This window comes from Lampetra planeri, chromosome 32, assembly GCF_965212315.1.
Source record: "Lampetra planeri chromosome 32, kcLamPlan1.2.h2, whole genome shotgun sequence".
Lineage (NCBI taxonomy): Eukaryota > Metazoa > Chordata > Hyperoartia > Petromyzontiformes > Petromyzontidae > Lampetra > Lampetra planeri.
The window spans coordinates 7,462,790-7,483,573 of record NC_136138.1 but is presented as its reverse complement, the minus strand read 5'-3'; the positions used below and the strand labels follow the sequence as shown (position 1 = coordinate 7,483,573).

The following is a 20,784-nucleotide window of genomic DNA, read 5'->3' as shown; positions in this document are numbered from 1 at the left end:
AGCCAGTGGAAAATGGATATTGCTGTCCAGTTAGCGCTTCATACTATGGGGGTAAAGGGGTGGTCTGGTTAACAAATAATAAGAGCATGTACGAGTCATTGCTCGTTTAACGTTATAGATGTGTTCCTGAAAAATGCAACCGTTAGCGAGGATTTACCTCCAGTGTATACAGGGGCCGTCCATAAATGACGTCAGGCACCTGGGGGGGGGGGGGGGGCAGACATTTGTGACGATGTATGACGAGAAGGGGGGGGTGTAGAAATGTGACGTCCCATCAAAATGCGCAACTTTAAATAAATATAGACAACACGTTCTACTTAATTAAATAGACTTTTAAATCAATGTTTTCTCCTACAACATCAGAGTGCAGCGCCACATTAAATACGCACTACAATGACAATAGTTTAAAGCGATTTGAAGTATGTTTTATTTTGGGGGGAGGGGTGGGCAGAGCTTTGTGAAGTCATATTTGAGGGGGGTCTGACTTTTTGTGACGTCGTGTGACGCGGGGGGGGGTGGTCAAAAATCGTCCAAAATCGCGTGACGTCAATTGCAATAAAATCAGCCTTTGCAGTTATGCCATGGCGGTACAAAGAACTGAAATGAGGGTACTCTACCGCTTTGCTGCATCATTCCGCGTTACTGTATAGCACCGCGTTATAACGGGCGCGTTCCGCGTTGTGTCAAAAGTGTTCCCCCGTGGCAGAACCGCGTTATAGCGAAAAGGCCCTGCATGAACGTGCGTTAAGCGAGGAGTTACCGTAACTCCATAGTGGTTACGTCACGCGCAGGTCACGTGGTCTTTCGCGCCCCGCCCTCCCTCCCTCAGTTTTGGCGCCAAAGTCAGGCCACGTTCCTAACTCACTTGAGGTAAATTTACCTCACGAATCGATACAAAAAACGTTTAATCGGCGTGAAAATGGGCTACCTTCAACTTATAGAGGTAGAAAACTTCAAATCTTACCAAGGGAAGCAGATAATCGGCCCCTTCACGCGGTTCAGCGCAGTCATCGGTCCAAATGGCTCAGGTAATTCTTATAAACGGATTAAAGTTTTATATATATTTTTAAACGCACTAAATTCGTTTGTTATGTACATTGTAGTTATATTTTGGTACGATAGCTCGAACAGCCCATCGGTGTAATTGTGTATTTTTATAATAAAGGTTTTGAGTTTTGAATGGACTGGCCTCGGCCACGTTAATGTGGAGTTACCACTGGCTGCGGGCGGTGGTAAATAGATGAACATTCAGTCCGGGAAACTTTGATTGCATTATTTATCGGGAAGATGTGTTAGTTCATTATCGATCATATATGTTAATTTGTATGCAAAGTGTTAAGCGATGTGAAACAATCGTTATTACTTTATACTTGTACAGCTCTTGTCAATCCACTGCTGGATGAGGTCCCTCATATCAAACTTCACATCGACCATGCGGGTTTACCTCGTATTCATACTCTTAGGTTTTTTCGGTAAAGTCACGTAGGTAAAAATAAATAATAAAATTGTAGAAATAAAATAAATAATAATCAATAACAAATACTGGAAATAGTGCAGGATTAATGTGTTACATTTCCTCACTCCCTTCCATTGTCACCGCATAAACAGTCAGTTTAACACTTAGGCTATCGCGACCAATATCCATAATAGAGGTTTTTAATTTAGATCGCGTAAATATATAAATGTGTCGTTAAAACCTCTGCATTCAGGAACGAAACTGTAAGACTTCTCCACAAATCTGTCAGTCGCCTGATGAAGCTAGTTGTAATTACTGACGAAATGTCGTACTCAGTTTGCAAATGTTGTGGCTTGGCTCTCCAACGCACCGGTTAGTGTTGTACTACACACTACACTATACACGACACTATACACTACACTATACACGACACTATACACTACACTATACACGACACTATACACTACACACTAGTGCTGTACTAGTGACGAATTGGCATGTTCTGTTTACGTGACAACCCTTACTAGTTGGCTGTGTCGGATGGTGGCGGGTTTAAACGACACATTTTACGCTATCTAACCCAAAAACCTCTATTATGGGCACATAAACAGTGTCAAAATTCGCAAGTTCTACATTCGCGCAGATGTTCAAGAACGAAACCGTCGGGAATACCGAGGCCTTTATCGTATTGCCGCTTCACCAATTGCTTTTAATTGTACAAATCGTAACATGTCCGTTCGTCTTTCCTCGTGAAGGAAAGTCCAACCTGATGGACGCCATCAGTTTCGTGCTTGGCGAGCAGAAAAGGAATCTGCGCGTTCGATCTCTGCGCGACCTGGTCTACGGCGCGCCCGTCGGGCGACCCGTGGCGAACCGTACACATGTCAGCATGATATACGCCGAGGAGGGCGGCTCCCACACCGTCTTCACGCGCACCATCATCGGTCCGTCTGGAATGTCTCTTCATCGTCTAACTCCTTCGTCTGGAAGTTGCGTGATGGTTTTCAGTCGGGGAGGGCACCAGTGTGTGACAGAAATTTAGCGCTAGCTTTTTTTGCTTCGGACTTTGATACCTTTGCGTTTGTGTGGGATTGGTTGAAGTATTGTTGGGTCATTTTGGACAGTTGTTTGATAGTTCTCGCTCTTATTTTGTCATTGTATTGTTTTGAGCTCAGATTCTATATCAGTTTTCATCTCTGTAGCTTGGTGGGGTTTTAAACAATATATAATTTAAAGTGGTATGTTCTTTTGTAAAGTAGGCATTTGATTGTTGCACCCACTCCTTATTTGATTAATTGTCATGACTCGCAATTACATTCGAGAATCAATATTTAGCCATTGTAGTGAAAATTTATAGTATTTCAGTCACTAAAAACGCTACATGGAACATCGATTATAACAATTTGATGCAAATATCATGATAGCAAAAATACAATGAGATTCATTAATCCCAATGCCAAATGGGGAAATGTATTATTTCCTGTATCCGAGCAATTCATTGTTCATTATTTATATGTTTACTGAAATTGTCTTAAATAAAAAAAACATGGGATTATGGGTACAACACCAGATTGAGAGCTTTTTACTTTTTATTGTCCAAAATTGCAAACCAAGTACATTGTGTAAAGCTGATATTCCAATTTAATACTTATTACACAGAGTGTCCCTTATTCCTGTTCTGACGCATGATCAATTTCATTTAGAAACGATACATTACAATTGTATGACATTGTACATGACAGGTGAATTTATATATATATATTTTTTATTATGCAGGTTCTACATCGGAATATCGTGTTGACAAACGGGTCTTGAATTTCAATGAATATAGTGCACAGCTTGCCAAACGTGGAATCCTAACGAAAGCGAGGAACTTCTTAGTGTTCCAGGTGAGAGCACGGCACCTATTTTATCTGCGCATCTCCTCTTGATCTCCGGCCATTACAGCCAGATATACTTCTAGATATGGGCTATCCATTTTATTAAATGATTGATTACTCGCCCATTTATCAGTTCCAATGTGCAAGTAATCATATAACATGAAAATTGTTCAGGGGGGGAAAGTCACGTGTTTTCAAATGTGCCACTGGATTGGAGGCCATATGCAGGGTTTGGTGACTTCATCAGGATCATAAGGTTCCATTGCGTGGGGTGATGCTTGTGGGGAATTTCCGGCCCCCAAAAATTAGTCGATTACAATTTTTTGTTGATTAATTGTCCAACTCTACTTGTAAGTTTGCACTCTGTACGTTGGACATTGTGTGAAAATGAACGTGGAGGTGTTGCTGACCGCGCGTCCTAGGGCGCGGTGGAGTCTATCGCGATGAAGACCCCGAAGGAGCGCACCTGGCTCTTTGAGCAGATCAGCCAGTCGGGGGAGTTGGCTGCGGAGTATGAGCAGTGCAAGACCGCTATGCTCAAGGCCAACGAGGACACGCAGTTCAACTACCACTGCAAGCGCAACATCACGGCCGAGCGCAAGGAGGCACGGCTAGAAAAAGAGGAGGTAATATACAATTTGGATTCATAAAGTATTTAAAAGTAAATCTTTTTAGTGCTTGCTGTGCCATGAATCAGACACATGGCCATTCGCAGAGAAAATAGAACAGACACTGAAAAGTTGACAAAAGAGCATGGATATACACATGCTTAGGAGACAGAAAGAGGAATTAAAGTATGGGTCAGAGAGAAAGTGACCTTTCGCAGGACACCATGAAAACGAATTTCTTTATAACTGCTTTTTTTTTCGTTTGTTGTCCTTCCCTGCACCTCCGATTAGCAGGGTTGTCTACGTACGGCGTGAAAGTAGTTCAACATACATAGATACAAGGGATGATGGCTGCTGGTCGAGCCTAAGACAGTGGCAGCCCCAGTCGGGAACTCACCCGCAGAGGTGGAGCGATGACACCAACTCGTATGCAGGTGCTAGATGGAATTGTTTGATCGGAGGAAAAATAAAGGAAGTCGGCACGTTTGGGAGCCCTTGGTGATGTCCTGCACTGGCTACCTATTAAATACAGGATCACGTATATTATGTCTACTCGTCTTCAAGAGTCTCCATCAATCTGCTCCATCCTATCTTGCCGATCAGTGTGTACCAGCTTCAACAGACCCAAATCGACTCCGACTATGATCCGCGTCTCGCGGCGACCTGCTGTACCCACATGTAAGCCTTGTGCGATACGGCCAGCACAGTTTCGGGGTCTCTGGCCCAAAGTCCTAGAACATGGTACCGGCTCATGTTCGGGATCCATCCCTGAGTCTGAGCCATTTCCGCAACAGACTCAAAACAGTGTTCCAGTGAGCCTACTTCAACGTGTGATCAATGTGCATTCGTGATGGACTGGACTAATAAGAGTGTGCAATATCAAAGTTTCTTACTTCATCTGGCAGTGGATAGGTCATGGCTGGTGATGGTTATGGTAAAAGCGTGTATATGCTACTATAATATTAATCTTACCTAATGTTCAGCACTCCTTTGTGTTCCGCACAGGCAGAGAATTACCGTCATCTGCGCGATGAGCTGGCCTCGGCCCACACGCAACTGTACCTCTTCCTCCTCTACCAAAACGAGCAGCAAATGAATCTTCTGGAAAACGAACTCGCCGGTGTCGGTGACCAGCTTAACCAGCAGTGTGCGCTCATATCCACCACGGATGATGAGCTGCGCGTGCGCAAGCAGGAGATAGGCCGCCTGGGTCGTGAGCTACAGCAAGTGGAGAAGGCTATCAAGTGGGTGGCCGTCACCAATGACGCACACTGACTTTCCTTGCCCTGTGACGTCGTTGGTTTTGTGTTGCTTTACAGTTTTTCCCTCCGGTGGTTGAAAAGATATATTTGCTGACGCACAGTCATCGCTGTGGTAATGTTCACAGGCCTATATGAGTGCATGAGCTAATACAGAACTTACATGTGAATTGACTTATTTGGTGTATTATTGGCAAACTGATCTTGCCCACCTGTAATACTTTTCACAGTTTGGGAACCACTTTGAGGTTTTAATCCTCCAGTGGCTGTCAAGTAGAAAAAAAAATAGTTGACTGCATGTGTCAAAGTTAACACGTAGTTAAACATCACTATCTGATACCAAACGGTCCACATCACAACGAATTTCCACATCCCATGGCAGATCAGCCAACTTGCTATATAAGTGCAAATTCAAAGACAGCCCAGCGTGCAATGGCGGAATTACCGACCACACCAACAACATAGCGAATCACTGTGAACTCAGAAAATTATACAGAAGCATTGAAGAGGTCGACTGCATGTAAACTGAAGAAATTTCCTATCGACACAGACTTCTAAGTTTCTAATCACCTACTTAATTTCTTGGCCATGCCTAACAACTGTGGCAAGTGCGATATCAGCTCTTCGTCAACCATTACCTTTTGAGACGTAATTTGGTTCACCCCCAAAACCAACAAAGGTGGAGAAGCCTTTATTCAGATTGACATAAAGAACAAAAGTTAAAAATATATACTTGCATTTTTAGTGCATCTGTAACTTAACAAAACAATTCATAGCGCAGTTGTTTTTAAGCCGAGGGGGGACCCCACAATGGCAGCTTGTCCCTGTGTTTGCACGCTACGCGTTTATTTCACAGAGCAAAAGAGATGGATCTCGGGCAGTCGAGGCCACAGTACATCAAGGTGAAGGAGAACATCAGTCACCGGTTGCGCAGGATGGAGTCGGCCCGCCAGTCGCTGCAGAATGCGCGCACTGAGTGGGTACGACGCAAAAAGGACATCGATGAGCTGGAGCGGGAGCTGGTGGCCGTGGAGAGAGCTCGGCAGGACTTTGAGCAGCTTGTGGGCACTCAGAGCCAGAGCGAGGACTTCGAAATAGACGAGAGCCAGGTAGGTGCCGTGGCCCAGAGCCAACAACAATGAGCCACTCATTGAGACGGCAGCCAGGGAGAGCACCAATGAGTCTCAAGGCATCTTTTGGGGGACCAGGGGAACTTTTCAACATGTTCCAAGGCAGTCTTTTTTGGTCTGGGTGGCGACAATTTTATTGGATTATAGAGGCAAGTTAATTATTCGTTAAATTGTGATTGAAGAGTATGTGACAATGTCTGCTGGAGTTGGTTATTGCCTATTGATGTCATAGCACGGATTTTGAAACTCACACAAACGGTTGACAGGAACAATATTTTCAATATTCACTTTCCAGTCATACATCGCTGTCTTTCTTTGAAAGGTTCCTGCTTGGCCAGACTGCCACGAGACCAAAGTTTGGGTAGTTGACAAACTAATTCCTGAACGCTCCCTCGTGTTAACGTCACGACAGGTGCAGGAGTACTACTGTCTGAAGGAGGAGGCTGGCAGGAGAGCGGGGGGAATGACACAAGAGCTGGAGACTTTCAAGAGGGCACAGAAGGCCGACCAAGAACATCTGGAGCTTGAAACTCGTAAGATGAAGGAAACACAGGTCAGTGAGGGCATGACTTTGTGAGGCATGATATCATAATTTAAATTCATGAAGTGCTCTTAAACAGTTGTTCTCAGGGCGCAAGAGGTACAGTAAAACCTTGGATTGCGAGTACCTTGGTCTGCGAGTGTTTTGCAAGACGAGCAAATTAAAAAAAAAAATATTAATTTGATTAACAAGCGAGGTCTTGCAATACGAGTACTGTAGTACGTACAGTATACGCTTTGTCTGCTGAGCATCACGTGATCACAACTGAGCCGATGGTTTTTCTCTCTCGCTGCGGGATTGTGGGTAATCGTCTCCCATGCTCGGTCTCAGTCGGCGTGCCTCACTCGTATAGTCTACATCCGTGCGAGCGTATACTGTTTACTATAGTGTTGTGCCACGTGTGTGTGCGTAAAGCATTTTTTTATTTTGTGTCCAAGTGTAGTGACTGTTCTTTAGTAGCTGTACTGCAAGTGAAAGTCGTCCTACAGAATAACCCTCCTCCCCTCTCTCGTCTCCCTCACACCAGCCACGATTAAATTTAATTAATCAATTTGATTACTTTATATTAAATTTAAATAATAAAAATATAAATAGGTATTTTGTATTAATCATTTTTATATGGATACAGTATTTTTGGGTTGTGCAACAAATCATCTGAGTTTCCATTATTTCTTATGGGGAAATTCGCTTTGATATACGAGTGCTTTGGATTACGAACACGTTTCCGGAATGAATTCTGCTCGCAATCCAAGGTTTTACTGTACAGTGATGGAAAAGATACAGTATTGCCTTCTTAGAGTAGAACAGGATTTCCAAGGAGCTTAGGAGGAACCACACATTAACACACCTGTTTTTGCAATAGGCCTTTGCATTGACAAAAAGTGACCGGGCGCACTAAAATTATCAACGGTGTTGCCAGGTGGAAAATATTCCCCTCTAGTTCCAGAGTGCTCTGGCTAAGATTCGTGTTATACGGTAGGGCCTCACGTAGCCAAGAGCCGTATGAAATGAAGTCATGGGCTGTAGGTTCCTCACACGTGGTCTACTCTATGGAACACTTAATTGCTGTTTGCTGCAGATTTAATTCACTCATTACCTATGCACAAAATCAACAACTGAAAGAGATTAATATGAAATCGACTAATTTTATTAATCTGAGCTATTAGTTACTTTTTACAGATTCCTTAACAAGCAACGGGACTACCTTGTTGATTTGGATTCTTGTTAGCGTCATACAGACGTGAAACTGTTTCCTTGTCTGCTGAGCCATACATGAAATTATGGCTCTAACTTAACTTGCATATCTGATTATGTTACAGGGCTGATGATATCTTGAACACATACTTTGGGTATACATTTGAATAAATATGAGACTATACATTTTAATTAGACTGTGGGAATGTGCATGCCAGTGTTGTGTGTGCTTGTGTTATTTTTAGAGCAAAGTGAAGCAAAAACAGCAAGAGTTTGAAGACCAACAGAACAGAATTGAAAAAATTAAACAATATATTGAAAAAACCAGGTGTGTGTATCTCGCGCTGAAGCCAAATGGCTGAAATATACATGGTATCTCAATAATATACGCATTCCTACATCACATGCAAGCTATAAGCTAATATTACATTTAGGCTAATGGTATGAATGAAACTGATGATGCCCGCAAAATTATTGGTGCTGTCCTGGTTTGTCTGACTGTATGTGAGGCTTGTTAGTGTTTGACTCCAATTGCTTTATACCGAGCTGTTTTTTCGTGTTCCTCTTTCTCTTTTCTGCCATGTTTTACTGCCCTTGACCCACTCTCTAACCTTATGTAGTGTGTTGTTTTTTTGTCGTTTTGTAAAACTTATTGAGACGCGCTTGCATTTAGACACGACGTACATTTAAGTTATCGAATCGCGACCCCCGAATTGTGAAATGTCCATTGAATCACCCGAGGGAAGATGTCGTTGACGTGCCTGCCACGTGTATGTAGATCGGCGATAGAGGAGTTGGACGTCGAGCAGGTGAGTCTGACGGAGCAGGTGGAGGGCGCGCGGCGTCGTGCCCTGGAGATTAACGACGAGGTGGTGTCGCTCACGGCCCAGCTGGGCGACGCACGCACCGAGCAACACGAGGACAAACGCTTCAAGCGCCGCGCTGAGGCCCTCGACAGCCTTTTGAGGCTTTTCGCCGGCGCCATCGTGAGTGCTCCATGATAACGGTGCTGAAATGAGCCTTTATACTGTTTGTATTATGGGTTTATACTCGAGTTAATTGTGTTATGAGGCATGTAACTAATTGATTGATTAGAATTTAAGGAAAGTTTGGTTTTTTTCCCATACTCTTTGGTTTTTTTGGTAAAGTCACATAGGTAGAAGAACCAAAGAGTATGGATTCCTGCAGTCACGAAAGCTTCAAATCAATATTTTTCCCCATAATTTACCCAGATTGTGCTGTCAGCATCATTCCATTAGTCGAAGTATGCATTCACATCTCTCACAGACCAATGCAACCAACAGTGTTGGAGAGCGGCCCACAGAATCTAACATCACAACAAAATGTGAGATCCCATCTCTTAAAGTTTACTCTGGTTCACATAGTTGGAGATTGCACTTTCCCACCTACCTCAGAGCTTGAATTTAGCCACTTTAACTACAGAACCAAATTCAATGTGATGATGTTTTGTTCAGTCATTTGGTGACTGGGCTGTGGGCTGAAACTATTAACTTGCTACGCTTGACATCCCAGTTTTAATGTAGGTGGCTCCCTGGATTCAAACACAGGTTATTAGTGGTGCCGGCTCAGCATTTCTGACGTCACAATACATGCATACAATCCCACGTAATCCATTCAAACGTTTTTTTTACCACCAGTCGTTAAAATGAACAAGACAGGACAACTGCGACGGTGCTGTAGACAGCAGCTGATAGCGGACAAATGAGACGTAACAAAGGAGACTACAAATTAAACAGTGCAAATGACATTGAAGTAACTTGTCAGCAGCATCCGTTTGGAATTGAGGGATATCCTGTAAAAACCTAGTAACCCAGATATATCCACTTTTTTAAGCTAACCTATGCTCCCTTCATTTGAAAATTTGACACTTCACAGAGTATAATTTCGTTGTATGTTGGCACATGAACTTAATCACTATTTCATCCACTTGATCCACCTCAAAACAAAAGCCTGCTTCCAACTCTCAACATAATCCTGCTTTATGTACATTGACACTTCATGGCTTATCACGTTTCATACAGGACACTGCAACCTGGCCCACAAAACGTGCACAACTGACGACGGGGTTGCTGTCTCTCCCCATTTGTGCCCCTGTCGTCACGTGCAGTTTGGGCGACTGGTGAACCTGTGCCAACCCACGCACAGGAAGTACCAGCTGGCCGTCACCAAGGTGCTAGGCCGCAACATGGAGGCCATCATTGTGGACACGGACAGCACGGCGCGAGACTGCATCCGCTACCTCAAGGAGCAGCGCTGTGAGGCTGAGATGTTCCTCCCTCTCGACTACCTGCAGGTGACCCTTGACCCGCTTTTGTTATTTTTTTGAGCATACAATAGATTGTGTGCCTGCACGCTCGTTGCTGAGGATGTAACAATTCTCTCCGTGATTAACTTAATTGTCGCAATGCAGAACCACTAGCCGATTCAGACCTTGTAACCAAATCACCCATGGAATTGTCGGTGAATGGCTTTAATACTGCAGTTATTTTACAAAAGTATGCTCTAAAAATTTCAGTGCCCGATCCTGTCGGATAGTAAAAAGAAATCCATTTTAGTGCTTGGTTGGGCAACCACCATGCATAAAACAGGTGTTATTTGGCTGATGTGTGGCCACATTGTGTGTAACAAAGGGCAGTATAACAATAATCCATAGTTGCGATTTAGTTGTGTAGTGACCGACTGGGAGACGCAAGTTCTTTGAGGGCAGTTCTTTAATTAAATCGAGCACCCTTTGCACAATACACACCCTATGCTGGTACACACCCTTCTCCCGCTCGTTTATACACAACTCTACGTAAGTTGCGAGCCTATTCACAACACTAGGCGTCTGACACTGACGGTGCTGAAACGAGACGGCCAACTACCGTCTAGCAGCACAATATCAGGTAAAGACGAAGGCGACGAGACAACAGCGACGATGGTGTGACGATCTTCAACTGCAACGACGATGAGGATCCCACTCCAAACGACAGCCCCGAGGTCCCCTCCCGAGGCCCCTCTTATACTGTCAGCGTGGCCTGGCTCCGCCCTGGCCACACCCCCCTTCTGGAACCTACTAGCGGGTTCTCGACGTGTCCCTTCCGTAACCTTTCCCCTACATTCCTCTCTGGTCTATCACGTGACCTGCTGTCAGTCAGGGCTGCTGTAGCTGCAGATCCCCTTCCCTGCCAGCAGCCAGCGCTATGCTGCTACGTGACCATTTCTATGTCACTACACTTGTGTACGTGCAGGCCAATTTCCTTCAGCCATTCCTCTTCTCATTCTTAACTGCCAGGTTCATGCCTATTTGCAGGTCGGTGCTGTGTATACCTAGTGCCACTAGTGGTCCACTTTGCTAGGCTGCAGCAGGGCACTGGAATGACTGAGATGAGATGTGATATGAGGCACTTTTGAGTTGCTGAGGAATTTTAAGTACAGCCCTTCAATTGCTTGTTCACACCACTGCTGGCAGAAATGCCTTCACAGTAGGGAGCTCTAGAGAGGTCATTTTAAGAATATTTGGCTTACTCTTTCACGTTGCCCAGACATCTTGGAAGATATTGGAGTATCTGTATATTACCCCACCCACACATGGACCTACCAACTGACTGGTCTACCTGTTAATACTGCTGGATGGACAGGCGGGTGAATTGAAGAAATCCTGCCCATTGTTTCAACTGCTGTGCCAGGAAATAATATCAAACTGGCGACCGCTAGAAGTCTAGTGTGCTAGCCATTACACGATCCTGACTCAATTCATCCACCATTTTTGGTCCTCTGCAGGTGAGGCCGATCAACGAGCGTCTGCGGGAGCTGAGGGGCGCCAAGCTCCTCATGGACGTCATCAAGTTTGACCCGCCGCAGGTGTCGCGCGCGCTGCAGTTTGCCTGCAGCAACGCTCTCGTGTGCGAGACGCTGGAGGACGCACGCCACATCGCCTTCGGTGGCCACGTCCGCCAGAAGGTGCGATTCGTAGCACCCAACCTGCTTCGAGAGACCAAGCTTATTGGCAAATGGTGTGCTTTTTGTTAACTTGTTTGTGATTAAACTTGATTTGAAGCTTTCGTGACTGCAGGAATTGCTCTTTGGTTCTTTCGGTAAAGTCACGTAGACAGAGTGTCTCTGTGTTGTCTCTCTCTGCTTGTGTGTCTGTCTGTGTCTCCGTGTCTGTGTTTTGTCTCTCAAATTTAGCAATCTTTGGAAGAACGTAATCAACCAGGTAGGGTGTTGACTGTTGTGTTAGCCGACTCTGTGTTGTATTGCATTGTATTTCTAAGTTTACTAGGTTTGTTTTCTACCTGATGACGATTGCTTGTGTTGCAATGGAAACGTCGTATTCTATTATTTAATTGTTTGTGATTACGGTGCAGCCAAATCATCATCAAGTGCCATCCTCATAACTGCGGGTTGATGTGCATGACAGATGCTGACCACCATTGACCATCTTTATAGTATTTCAGGCATAGTACAGTCCAATTGCTCAGCATTATCCAATCTACTGATACATTTTCTTCCTGTTTTCCCTTCAGTTTTTCTTGTAGGATCACCTCCTTTTGAAACGATAATTATGTGTCCCGCATATTCTGCCTCTGTTCTCATGAGATTCCTCAGTTGTTTATTATTTTCTATTAATACATCTGTCTTTTTGTTTCCATTCTTCTGTAACACCACATCCTAAATGCATTCAGTCTTTTCATCTCATCCTTGCCCATTGACCATGTTTCACTTGCATATCTCAATACACCACGCGAGTATTTTCTCTATTTTCGTACTTTTCTGTTCATTGATTGACTCGTTATTACCAGTGTTGTCTTCTTAAATGCTGCTTTAACCATCCCCTAGGGCCCATGAATGAAACATGAATGTGCGTTTTGTCTTGACCTACTTAAGCATTGTGCATAGGTAATGAATAATGTAATCTGCAACCAACAGCATTTAGTGTTCCATGGACTAGGTTAGCCTGTGACCATATTCGTGAAGATAAATCATGTCCCAAATGTGTACATGTACAGCCCTTTTGTTAATGCACTGCTGGATGGGGGCCTCACCATGCTATGAGGGTCGTGAAGGTTACTTGACGATGTCGCCAATGGCCAGTGTGGATTGGTGAAGGTGAAGAGCTTAAATCTGCAAGCATAGAAGTCTGGTTAGAACAATGTATTCTTCTGCAATGCCCTCTGCTGCTCACAATATAACCCTGCACCCTTCTGACAACTGGTTTGTTAATGGTGTTCACCCATAAAAACATGTATTCTCAACTCTGCTTAGCTTGCAAGATTCGATGATATGATGTGCATTCTGGGTGATTTACCATGGTGTAATAGAACACTTGATTGTAGTCAAGAGTTCGCCAGTTCGATCCCCCGATGCAGTATTTGAAACGAGAGCATATTTTTAAAATTATGCCACAGTATGAATATGTATGCCACGGTTAATCAATCGGGATTTTGGTATGTTGGAATAAAGAATAGCCGCTCCCACGTTGTTCAAGGCGTATTGGCAATAGACCAATATCCTCTACAAGGACTTTATAGAGCTGCTTCTATTGGAAGCTTTTCTCCAAGCAGCGGCATGAGAAAGTAAGTGCAGGGATGCAACTTTACCGTTTGCTAGTCTTCCACCTGGTTGTAAAATAACGGCTTTTGTTGTCTCAATCCCATCTTGGGTGTGTCCCCGGCAGTGTGTGTCGCTGGACGGCACCCTCTTCTCCAAGTCTGGTGTGGTGTCAGGTGGCTCTAGCGACCTGAAAGCCAAGGCTCGGCGCTGGGATGACAAGCTGGTGGACAAGCTCAGGGAGAAGAAGGAGCAGCTTTTGGAGGAGCTTCGCGTGCGTTTTACTTGGCGTTGATTTATACGGACAGAATGTGACACTGGAGAGCTGGCCTCGTTTTAAAATTTATGAAAAACACTCATATTATACTGTCTTGACATTTCTTCTTGTGGCCGAATAAAACTCAACAACACACGAACCGTTAAGTTGTTTCAAGAATTAGTTCAACCCTCAGTTTTTCCTTATTGTCTTGTTAGAAAAAACAATGAATGTTTTTGGAAATGACAACTCATCAAACATGTGTTTAGTTATGTTTCAACAGGAAGGTTGTAAAAACTGTTCGCATTTATTCATAAAGGGTATTTCCCTGTCTCCCCACCAACATGTGCAGGTAAATTTAAGCATAAGACGCAAGGAAGCCGATCTGCGGCAGATTCAGTCGCAGCTACACGGCATGCAGACCAGGCTCAAGTACTCTCAGAGCGACATGGAGCAAACACGCGTCAAGCTGCAAGCCAGTCTGCAGGTGCGCAGTTGTCCTGTGGTTGGTAAAGCGAGGGTGAGAGGTTAAATAACAGAGCAGTAGCCAGACAAAAAAGATGTTCCTGGAGGTGGCCGGGTGGCTCAAACGCCTAATACAATGCAATTTGGATGAATGTTAAATGTTTTTTTAATCTTAATTCAACTTAATCTAGCTCTGATAATTACAAGTATGTTTTGGCATGTGACAAACATTCTTTGCAGAACATGTAAAAATTTGCCCCAAGTGTTGACAATGAAACTATTGCTCTCTGACATAGTCTGTTGAGGCTGTTCTCTGACAGTTGCAAGAGCTCCAAATTAGAAACCTTTGTACCTAGCACATTTAAAATTTGATTTAAATGAAACGATTATATATCATCTTTATGTCACTGCATCTTAAGACGCTGTTTAGAATAATTTTATTTTATAGAGAGAGGCACTCAGTTACAGGCAGAGGAAAAAGGATAAAAGGTGGGTCTTGAGCCTTTGTGCCTGGACTTGAACAGGGGCATGGTGCTGACAGCATGGATAGCTGAGGGAAATTAGTTCCAAACTAGAGGAGTATCAGAGGAGAATGAGTGACCTCCCACTAAGGGATGGTCCACTGGGGCTTGTATAATGACTTGGTTGCTATATAGTGGAGACTTTTGGGGTTTCTAGAGGAGATGAGAGTAAAATGCATTGAGGGGAGTAGAATGAGAGGGGATAGGTAGACGGTGATGAGTCCTGAGAGATGTATCTTGACCTGGATTTTGCGCGTTGCTCCATCCAGGAAAAGTCAAAACTGGAGTCTCAGCTCGCAAACTTGGAGCCGCATATGGACGAGGTGCGAGAGGGCATGGCCGCACGAGACAATGAAGCTGAGGAAGTCACCGAAAAGATGAATAAGGTATTGTTATGGCTGTAGCTGTTGTTCACATTTATAGTTAAGACAGGTGATGGAGCCAAGAGTAATGTCTGTTACTGTAACAGGTCAGATTGGTGAATTTTAACAAAGTAAATAGAAAAGTATCTTGGTTTGGAGAAGCAATGCATTACAAGGATGATAGGGATTTAATGAAAGGAATAGGCTAACAAACTTGACTGTTTATTAGAGAATGTAGAAATGAATTTATATGTATACAGGTAGTCCTCTACTTACGATGGAGATGCGTTACGACGACCCCATCGTAAGTCAAAAATATCTCGTCGTGATTTTTATTTTATTTTTATTTAACTTTTATTAATTTAAAATTTTTACCTACGTGACTTTACCGAAAAAACCTAAGAATATGTCAAAAATATCGTAAGTCGAAGATGGCCTAGCCTATCCAGGAGTTTTAAAGAATGGTGATAATTTAGCAAAACAGCAATTTACAGTAACGTATTGTATAAACTATATACTGTATGTATTTATTAATTACAATACTGTATTGCACAGTAAAATGTAAAGTAAAAAAATAAGGTAAATTCTTAGCCTACCTATATGAATTGCAATTTAATAGAAAGTTTTTTTCAGGAAACAATCCTATCTGCTATAAAAAAACTTTTAACATGCATTTTGTCGTATCGCTATCGCCATCGTAAGATCGAAATATCATAAGGCGGACCATCGTAACTCGGGGACTACCTGTACAGAAATACGTTACAATAGGTGGAGACAATATGCAAGATGGGAGGAGGGAAGGTTACCAAGACAAGCATTTGGGTGGCATTCAGAGGTCGAAAACCAAGACAAATATTTCGAAGGTAGATGGTTGGATATTTTAAGAACATACCTTGGAGGTCAACCATGAGGAACCTCGGAATTTGCAATGTTTATTTATAAAGCAGAGATATTAGAAGGCTGTTAGCAGGACAGGCTGATTTTAGTACTGGAAATGGTGTTCTTTTGTTTATGTTACATTTCTCAGTGTAAGTTTAATGCCATGGACTTGCTTCCTGACGTTTAGTTGGAGGATGAGGTGTTTAAGGATTTCTGCGTTGAAGCTGGAGTCGCCAACATCAGAGAGTTTGAAGAGGTAAAGCTCAAGTGGCGTGAGGAAGTCACAAAGAAGGGGTGAGTTCCGACAACCTGTCCATCACACCAGTCATCGGACCTACTCAATCCACTGCGAAAAATTATGTTGGCACTTGTTGACACCATCTCATGTTTTCCTTATTAGCTGTCCCGTTACAGATGCATCCACTGCTTCAGTTCTATATTTAAAACACAGGCACTGGCTTTACGATAGCCGTGGCCAGGAATCACTCAGGTTGCCGGATTCATAGCACATTGTCCTAGTTACTGTTTTCACCATTCTACCCAAGCTTATGAATGTACGTACGTATGTTAAACTTAAACTTCTTTCGTGCTGTATGTAGCCTACCATGCTCATCGGAGGTGTGGGGGTAGCACAACAAACTAAGCTCAAAATCAGTTTTAAAGAAATTAGTTTTGAATCTTGATTTAAAAGTCCATAGCTCCAGTGGCTTCCTAATATCAGAATGTAGAGCGTTCCAGACGGCCGCACATGCACCTCTGAAAGCGCGCGATGCAGTGACCATCTTTGTTCGATGGCTAACCAAAAGCCGCTATAACTGAGATTTATATATTTTTTTCTGGATACCCATCTCAGTTCGGAGTTTGACAACCAGAAGACGCGACTGGGCATACAGCTGGATTACGAGAGAATGCAGCTGAAGCAGGAGCAGAGCAAAGTGAAGATGTGGGATGCGGCAATTGCCAAGGACGAGGCCGAGATAGATTGCGTGAAAAAGGTAACGCTGCGCTCACTGCTTCAGTCTCAAGTGGCCTGTGGGTCAGATGTTGCGTCATTTGCATGTCTTGGAATATGTTGGTAATTTTTGGTTTGTTCAATTTCAACACTTATACAATCATCCAAACAGTTAATGTGCGAAGTCTTACATGCTGCCATGGTGGATTATGGGTTAAATATTAAAGAAGCGCATTGGCCCGTTTCGACCAACTTAGATTAAAATAAACTTTGGTCTATCAACCTATGGGCCTTTGAAATTAATGTTTAGCAGCATTTGTGTAAGGTGCGTTAATTTGGTTTTCTTACTGAATTAAACTTTTACGTGGTAAAACAAACCCTTGTATTTTTATTATATTCGGTATTGAACTTATTTGTAGTTGTTATTTTCTATTAAAACAACCCTTTTTACCTGTAAATTGTGGAACAATATCTCATACACTTACACAGGGGAGATTTATTTCAGATTTTTTTCCAAATATCTCTCTCTGTGTATTATCAGTCGCTATGGTTCCGTGGGTCAAAACATTAATTTGTACCGCCTGCTCACACCGTGGCATTTTTAAATCCTTTATATTAAGTTCACCTGCTTGCGCGCTTACGACCGTGCAAATCTTTCGGTCGTTTTTTAACCCACTTCCCGTGATCCAATCGAGCTGACATTTTGCACACAGACTCGTTGTGCGTGACAATTTATTTTCGTGAAAATTTTTTTCCATAACTTTACACTTTTTAGGAAAAAAATATATATATTTAATTACCAATTGCTTAATGGTGGCAGGCAATCATCTGACCCATAGGTGGCATCTCAAGCCAGAGGACGAGAGGACTCTAGCCGCCACGCATATAAAGGATTTATAGTGAAAAACTTTGTTTTTACGGGTTAATTTTTTTACAGGATGAGCAGAGGAGTCGGGATGGGGTCGAGCATCTTATATCCGAGATGCACACCTTAAAGAATCAACTTTTGGCCAAACAAGGCGAGGTCACCAATAAAGCACAAGCGGCCGAGGAGGTTCGGAGGAAGCTGTTAGCCTTCAACAGGTTGGTGTCTTGTCGGCAGGGGGCTCCAAACTAATTTGTTCCGTCTTTGTTCACCTTTTGTCCATGGAGGCAGCTTAGAGGCCAGTGCTGAGCTGGCACCACTGAGACCCCGAACCCAACTGGCTGCCTTTGTTGAACTGTGTTCTCAAGTGTAGCGAGTTGGTGATCTCAGCCTGGTTACAAATGACAGCACACAAAAAAACTATCGCAATAAATTGGATTTTGTGCTTAATATGGATAAATTCCACCTTAGAATTGAATATCTTTGTGATTTCCATGTATAGACATTCCTCAGTGGTAGTGGGTGGGAAAGTGCGACCCTCTACTGTGTGGAACAGAGGTCACTTTGAAAGGATCTGAGAAGTTATTGGATAGCTGCTGCCAGAACAATTCAATAACATGTAGAATGCACTGCCCTGGGAGAGATCTGAATATATACTTTCCATGAGCCTAAGAATCACTTGAAACAATCTATTTAAATCAATGACTCAGCACTGCCTTCACATTATCCTGGTCATCTTTCTTTTTCACCTGTGCTCTGTCCACCCCAGACAAGCAGTGCAGCTGCAGAACGAAGTGACAGCGCTGGAGACAAAGCTGGAGCAGCAGCGCAGCACACGGCACAACCTGCTGCTGACGTGCAAGTTGCAGGATATCAAGCTGCCTCTGCGCAACGGCAACATGGACTCCATCAGCCAGGAGGCCCGTACACACACACCATATGGCTGCAGATGACATTAATGAAAAATTGTAACTCGTGTTATTTTGGTTAAAGGAAGATGACACCCAAAGAGAGATTAGGTTGTATGTTTATATTACTATAAAAACATAATTGGCAATAACAATACTAATACGTTTGACCTTTGGTGGGTCATAGCGACCTCTAAAACAGCCTAGCAAGCGCAGCACCCTATGCGACCTAGAGCTCAAGACCAAGTCGATCCTGAATGTCACAGCCAAGTGGTACCTCGGACAACCATGGAGCTTCTTGTTTGTGGTTTGTTTGGCCTCATTCCATTGCAGTATAAATCGGTGACATTTTAAAGAAAAAATGCTCGTGAAATCGTGTCCTCTTGGCACTTGCATTGAGCGTTGCTATCACGGATATGACATTTTCCTAGTGCACAACCCGCATTCGTTGGCTTAATGTAGCCAGTCCCCACCATGCGTTGCATGTCGTGACAAAGTTAAATAAATAAATGAAGCAGTCATTCTGCCGTGACAATACTAGGGCATGCTATTGCGCCTCTCCAAAAAGTTACCTTGACTTTGTATTATTTGTTTTAACCATCAAGTCTTCAATCTCATGTCAGTCAGCCACACATCCTAGGCACATACCTATAAAATACGTGGTCTTGTCTTGGGTTGCTTTTCCTTAAACCTCAAGAACATACGACCCTTTATTTCATGCAGCCCCCAACCACATGATGCCTACACTATAACATGGCCTACATGATGTTTAGATCTGGCTACACTTTCTAATTTTATCATTCGCAGTAATATCTGTCACGAGGGGTCTTTTGCCGTGATATGTATATATGGTATGGCAACACGTTTAGCATATTCAATCACTACGGTCTTTGCAAGGTCCTCTAGCAGTGTGTATTAAAGGTGTGTGGCACTCCACCAAAAATATTTGATAATTCCTATTCCACCCTCAGGAAAGTTGCCTAACCACTGCTGTAGGTGAATGAATGGATATTGTGCATGTGGCTCTGTGTCCTGGCAGCTGGGGGCTACACAGCCAGAAAGTACAACAGAGACCGGGACGAGCTCGGAGCACACCAACTCCGTTTACGCGCGTGAAGCCGCCATTGAGGTGGACTACCGCAAGCTCAGCCGCCAGTATAAGGTATGTGCCCTGTACTGGTAAAATTGCCGTTGGCTGCACCAACCATCGTCTGCTTTGTTTTTTCCCCAGTGCTATTTCCATACTTACAATTAAACCTTGAAAAATAGAGTTTAATCAGAAATACGCCATACAAAATGTTCAGGATTTGATTTGAGCTACGTACATCTAATTAGAGGAACGGTGGTTGTGTTCTCTCATAGTTCAGGTGTATACCCAGTCGAGCCTTCTGGTTGAGGCAAATATCCGTGATAAGACGATTCCATTAGCTGTTTACTAGCCTGAAGGGTTGCATTGCCCTGCTCGTTGATCTCATGTGATGGCACAATTTGAATGAAGTTGGGGGGGGGGGCAATAGAATTATAAGAATATTTAAGACCACTTAATCCTTGCTTTCGCTTAAACTCAGGTGTACGTCTCCTTGCGTAGGACATTAACAGGGAGGATGAAATCAATCATGCCACAGATGAGCTGAATAAGCAGGTGACAAACCTGCAAACTGGTATGCAGCGCATCGTTGCTCCCAACATGAAAGCCACAGAGAAGTTTGAAAATGTGCGTGGCAAGTTCCTGGAGACTGCCGAAGGTATTGTAATGATTTGGTCTGTGGCTTTGCTTTGCTGTACTATCGTGTTGTGTCACATGATCTCTTGAGATCTAGCTCCCCAATCGACTACAACAGTTGAAAATGTTGCTATGCTTTGAGTTATGCTGTAAAAATGGTCATCTTAAACATATATGATCAGTCCACTGCTGGATGAAGGCCTGCCCAAGCAGTTTCTATCTCTCACAGTCT

At 43.4% G+C, this 20,784-nt stretch overlaps 1 protein-coding gene across 1 annotated transcript in view; it reads left to right on the top strand.

The window, feature by feature from the left end:
* Positions 1-818: 818 nt before the first annotated feature.
* LOC144729386 (structural maintenance of chromosomes protein 1A-like) overlaps positions 819-20,784 on the top strand; it is a 28,440-nt gene continuing 8,474 nt past the window's right edge. The window contains exons 1-20 of the mRNA XM_078609631.1: positions 819-1,028; positions 2,212-2,400; positions 3,233-3,345; positions 3,759-3,962; positions 4,950-5,188; positions 6,060-6,312; positions 6,746-6,886; positions 8,314-8,396; positions 8,847-9,054; positions 10,197-10,382; positions 11,852-12,031; positions 13,749-13,895; positions 14,230-14,364; positions 15,133-15,249; positions 16,292-16,398; positions 16,958-17,099; positions 17,994-18,139; positions 18,691-18,841; positions 19,869-19,991; positions 20,418-20,574. Of these exons, the coding sequence (XP_078465757.1) occupies positions 920-1,028; positions 2,212-2,400; positions 3,233-3,345; positions 3,759-3,962; positions 4,950-5,188; positions 6,060-6,312; positions 6,746-6,886; positions 8,314-8,396; positions 8,847-9,054; positions 10,197-10,382; positions 11,852-12,031; positions 13,749-13,895; positions 14,230-14,364; positions 15,133-15,249; positions 16,292-16,398; positions 16,958-17,099; positions 17,994-18,139; positions 18,691-18,841; positions 19,869-19,991; positions 20,418-20,574 (3,130 nt within the window). The 5' untranslated portion in view covers positions 819-919. The remainder of the gene's footprint in view (positions 1,029-2,211; positions 2,401-3,232; positions 3,346-3,758; positions 3,963-4,949; positions 5,189-6,059; positions 6,313-6,745; positions 6,887-8,313; positions 8,397-8,846; positions 9,055-10,196; positions 10,383-11,851; positions 12,032-13,748; positions 13,896-14,229; positions 14,365-15,132; positions 15,250-16,291; positions 16,399-16,957; positions 17,100-17,993; positions 18,140-18,690; positions 18,842-19,868; positions 19,992-20,417; positions 20,575-20,784) is intronic.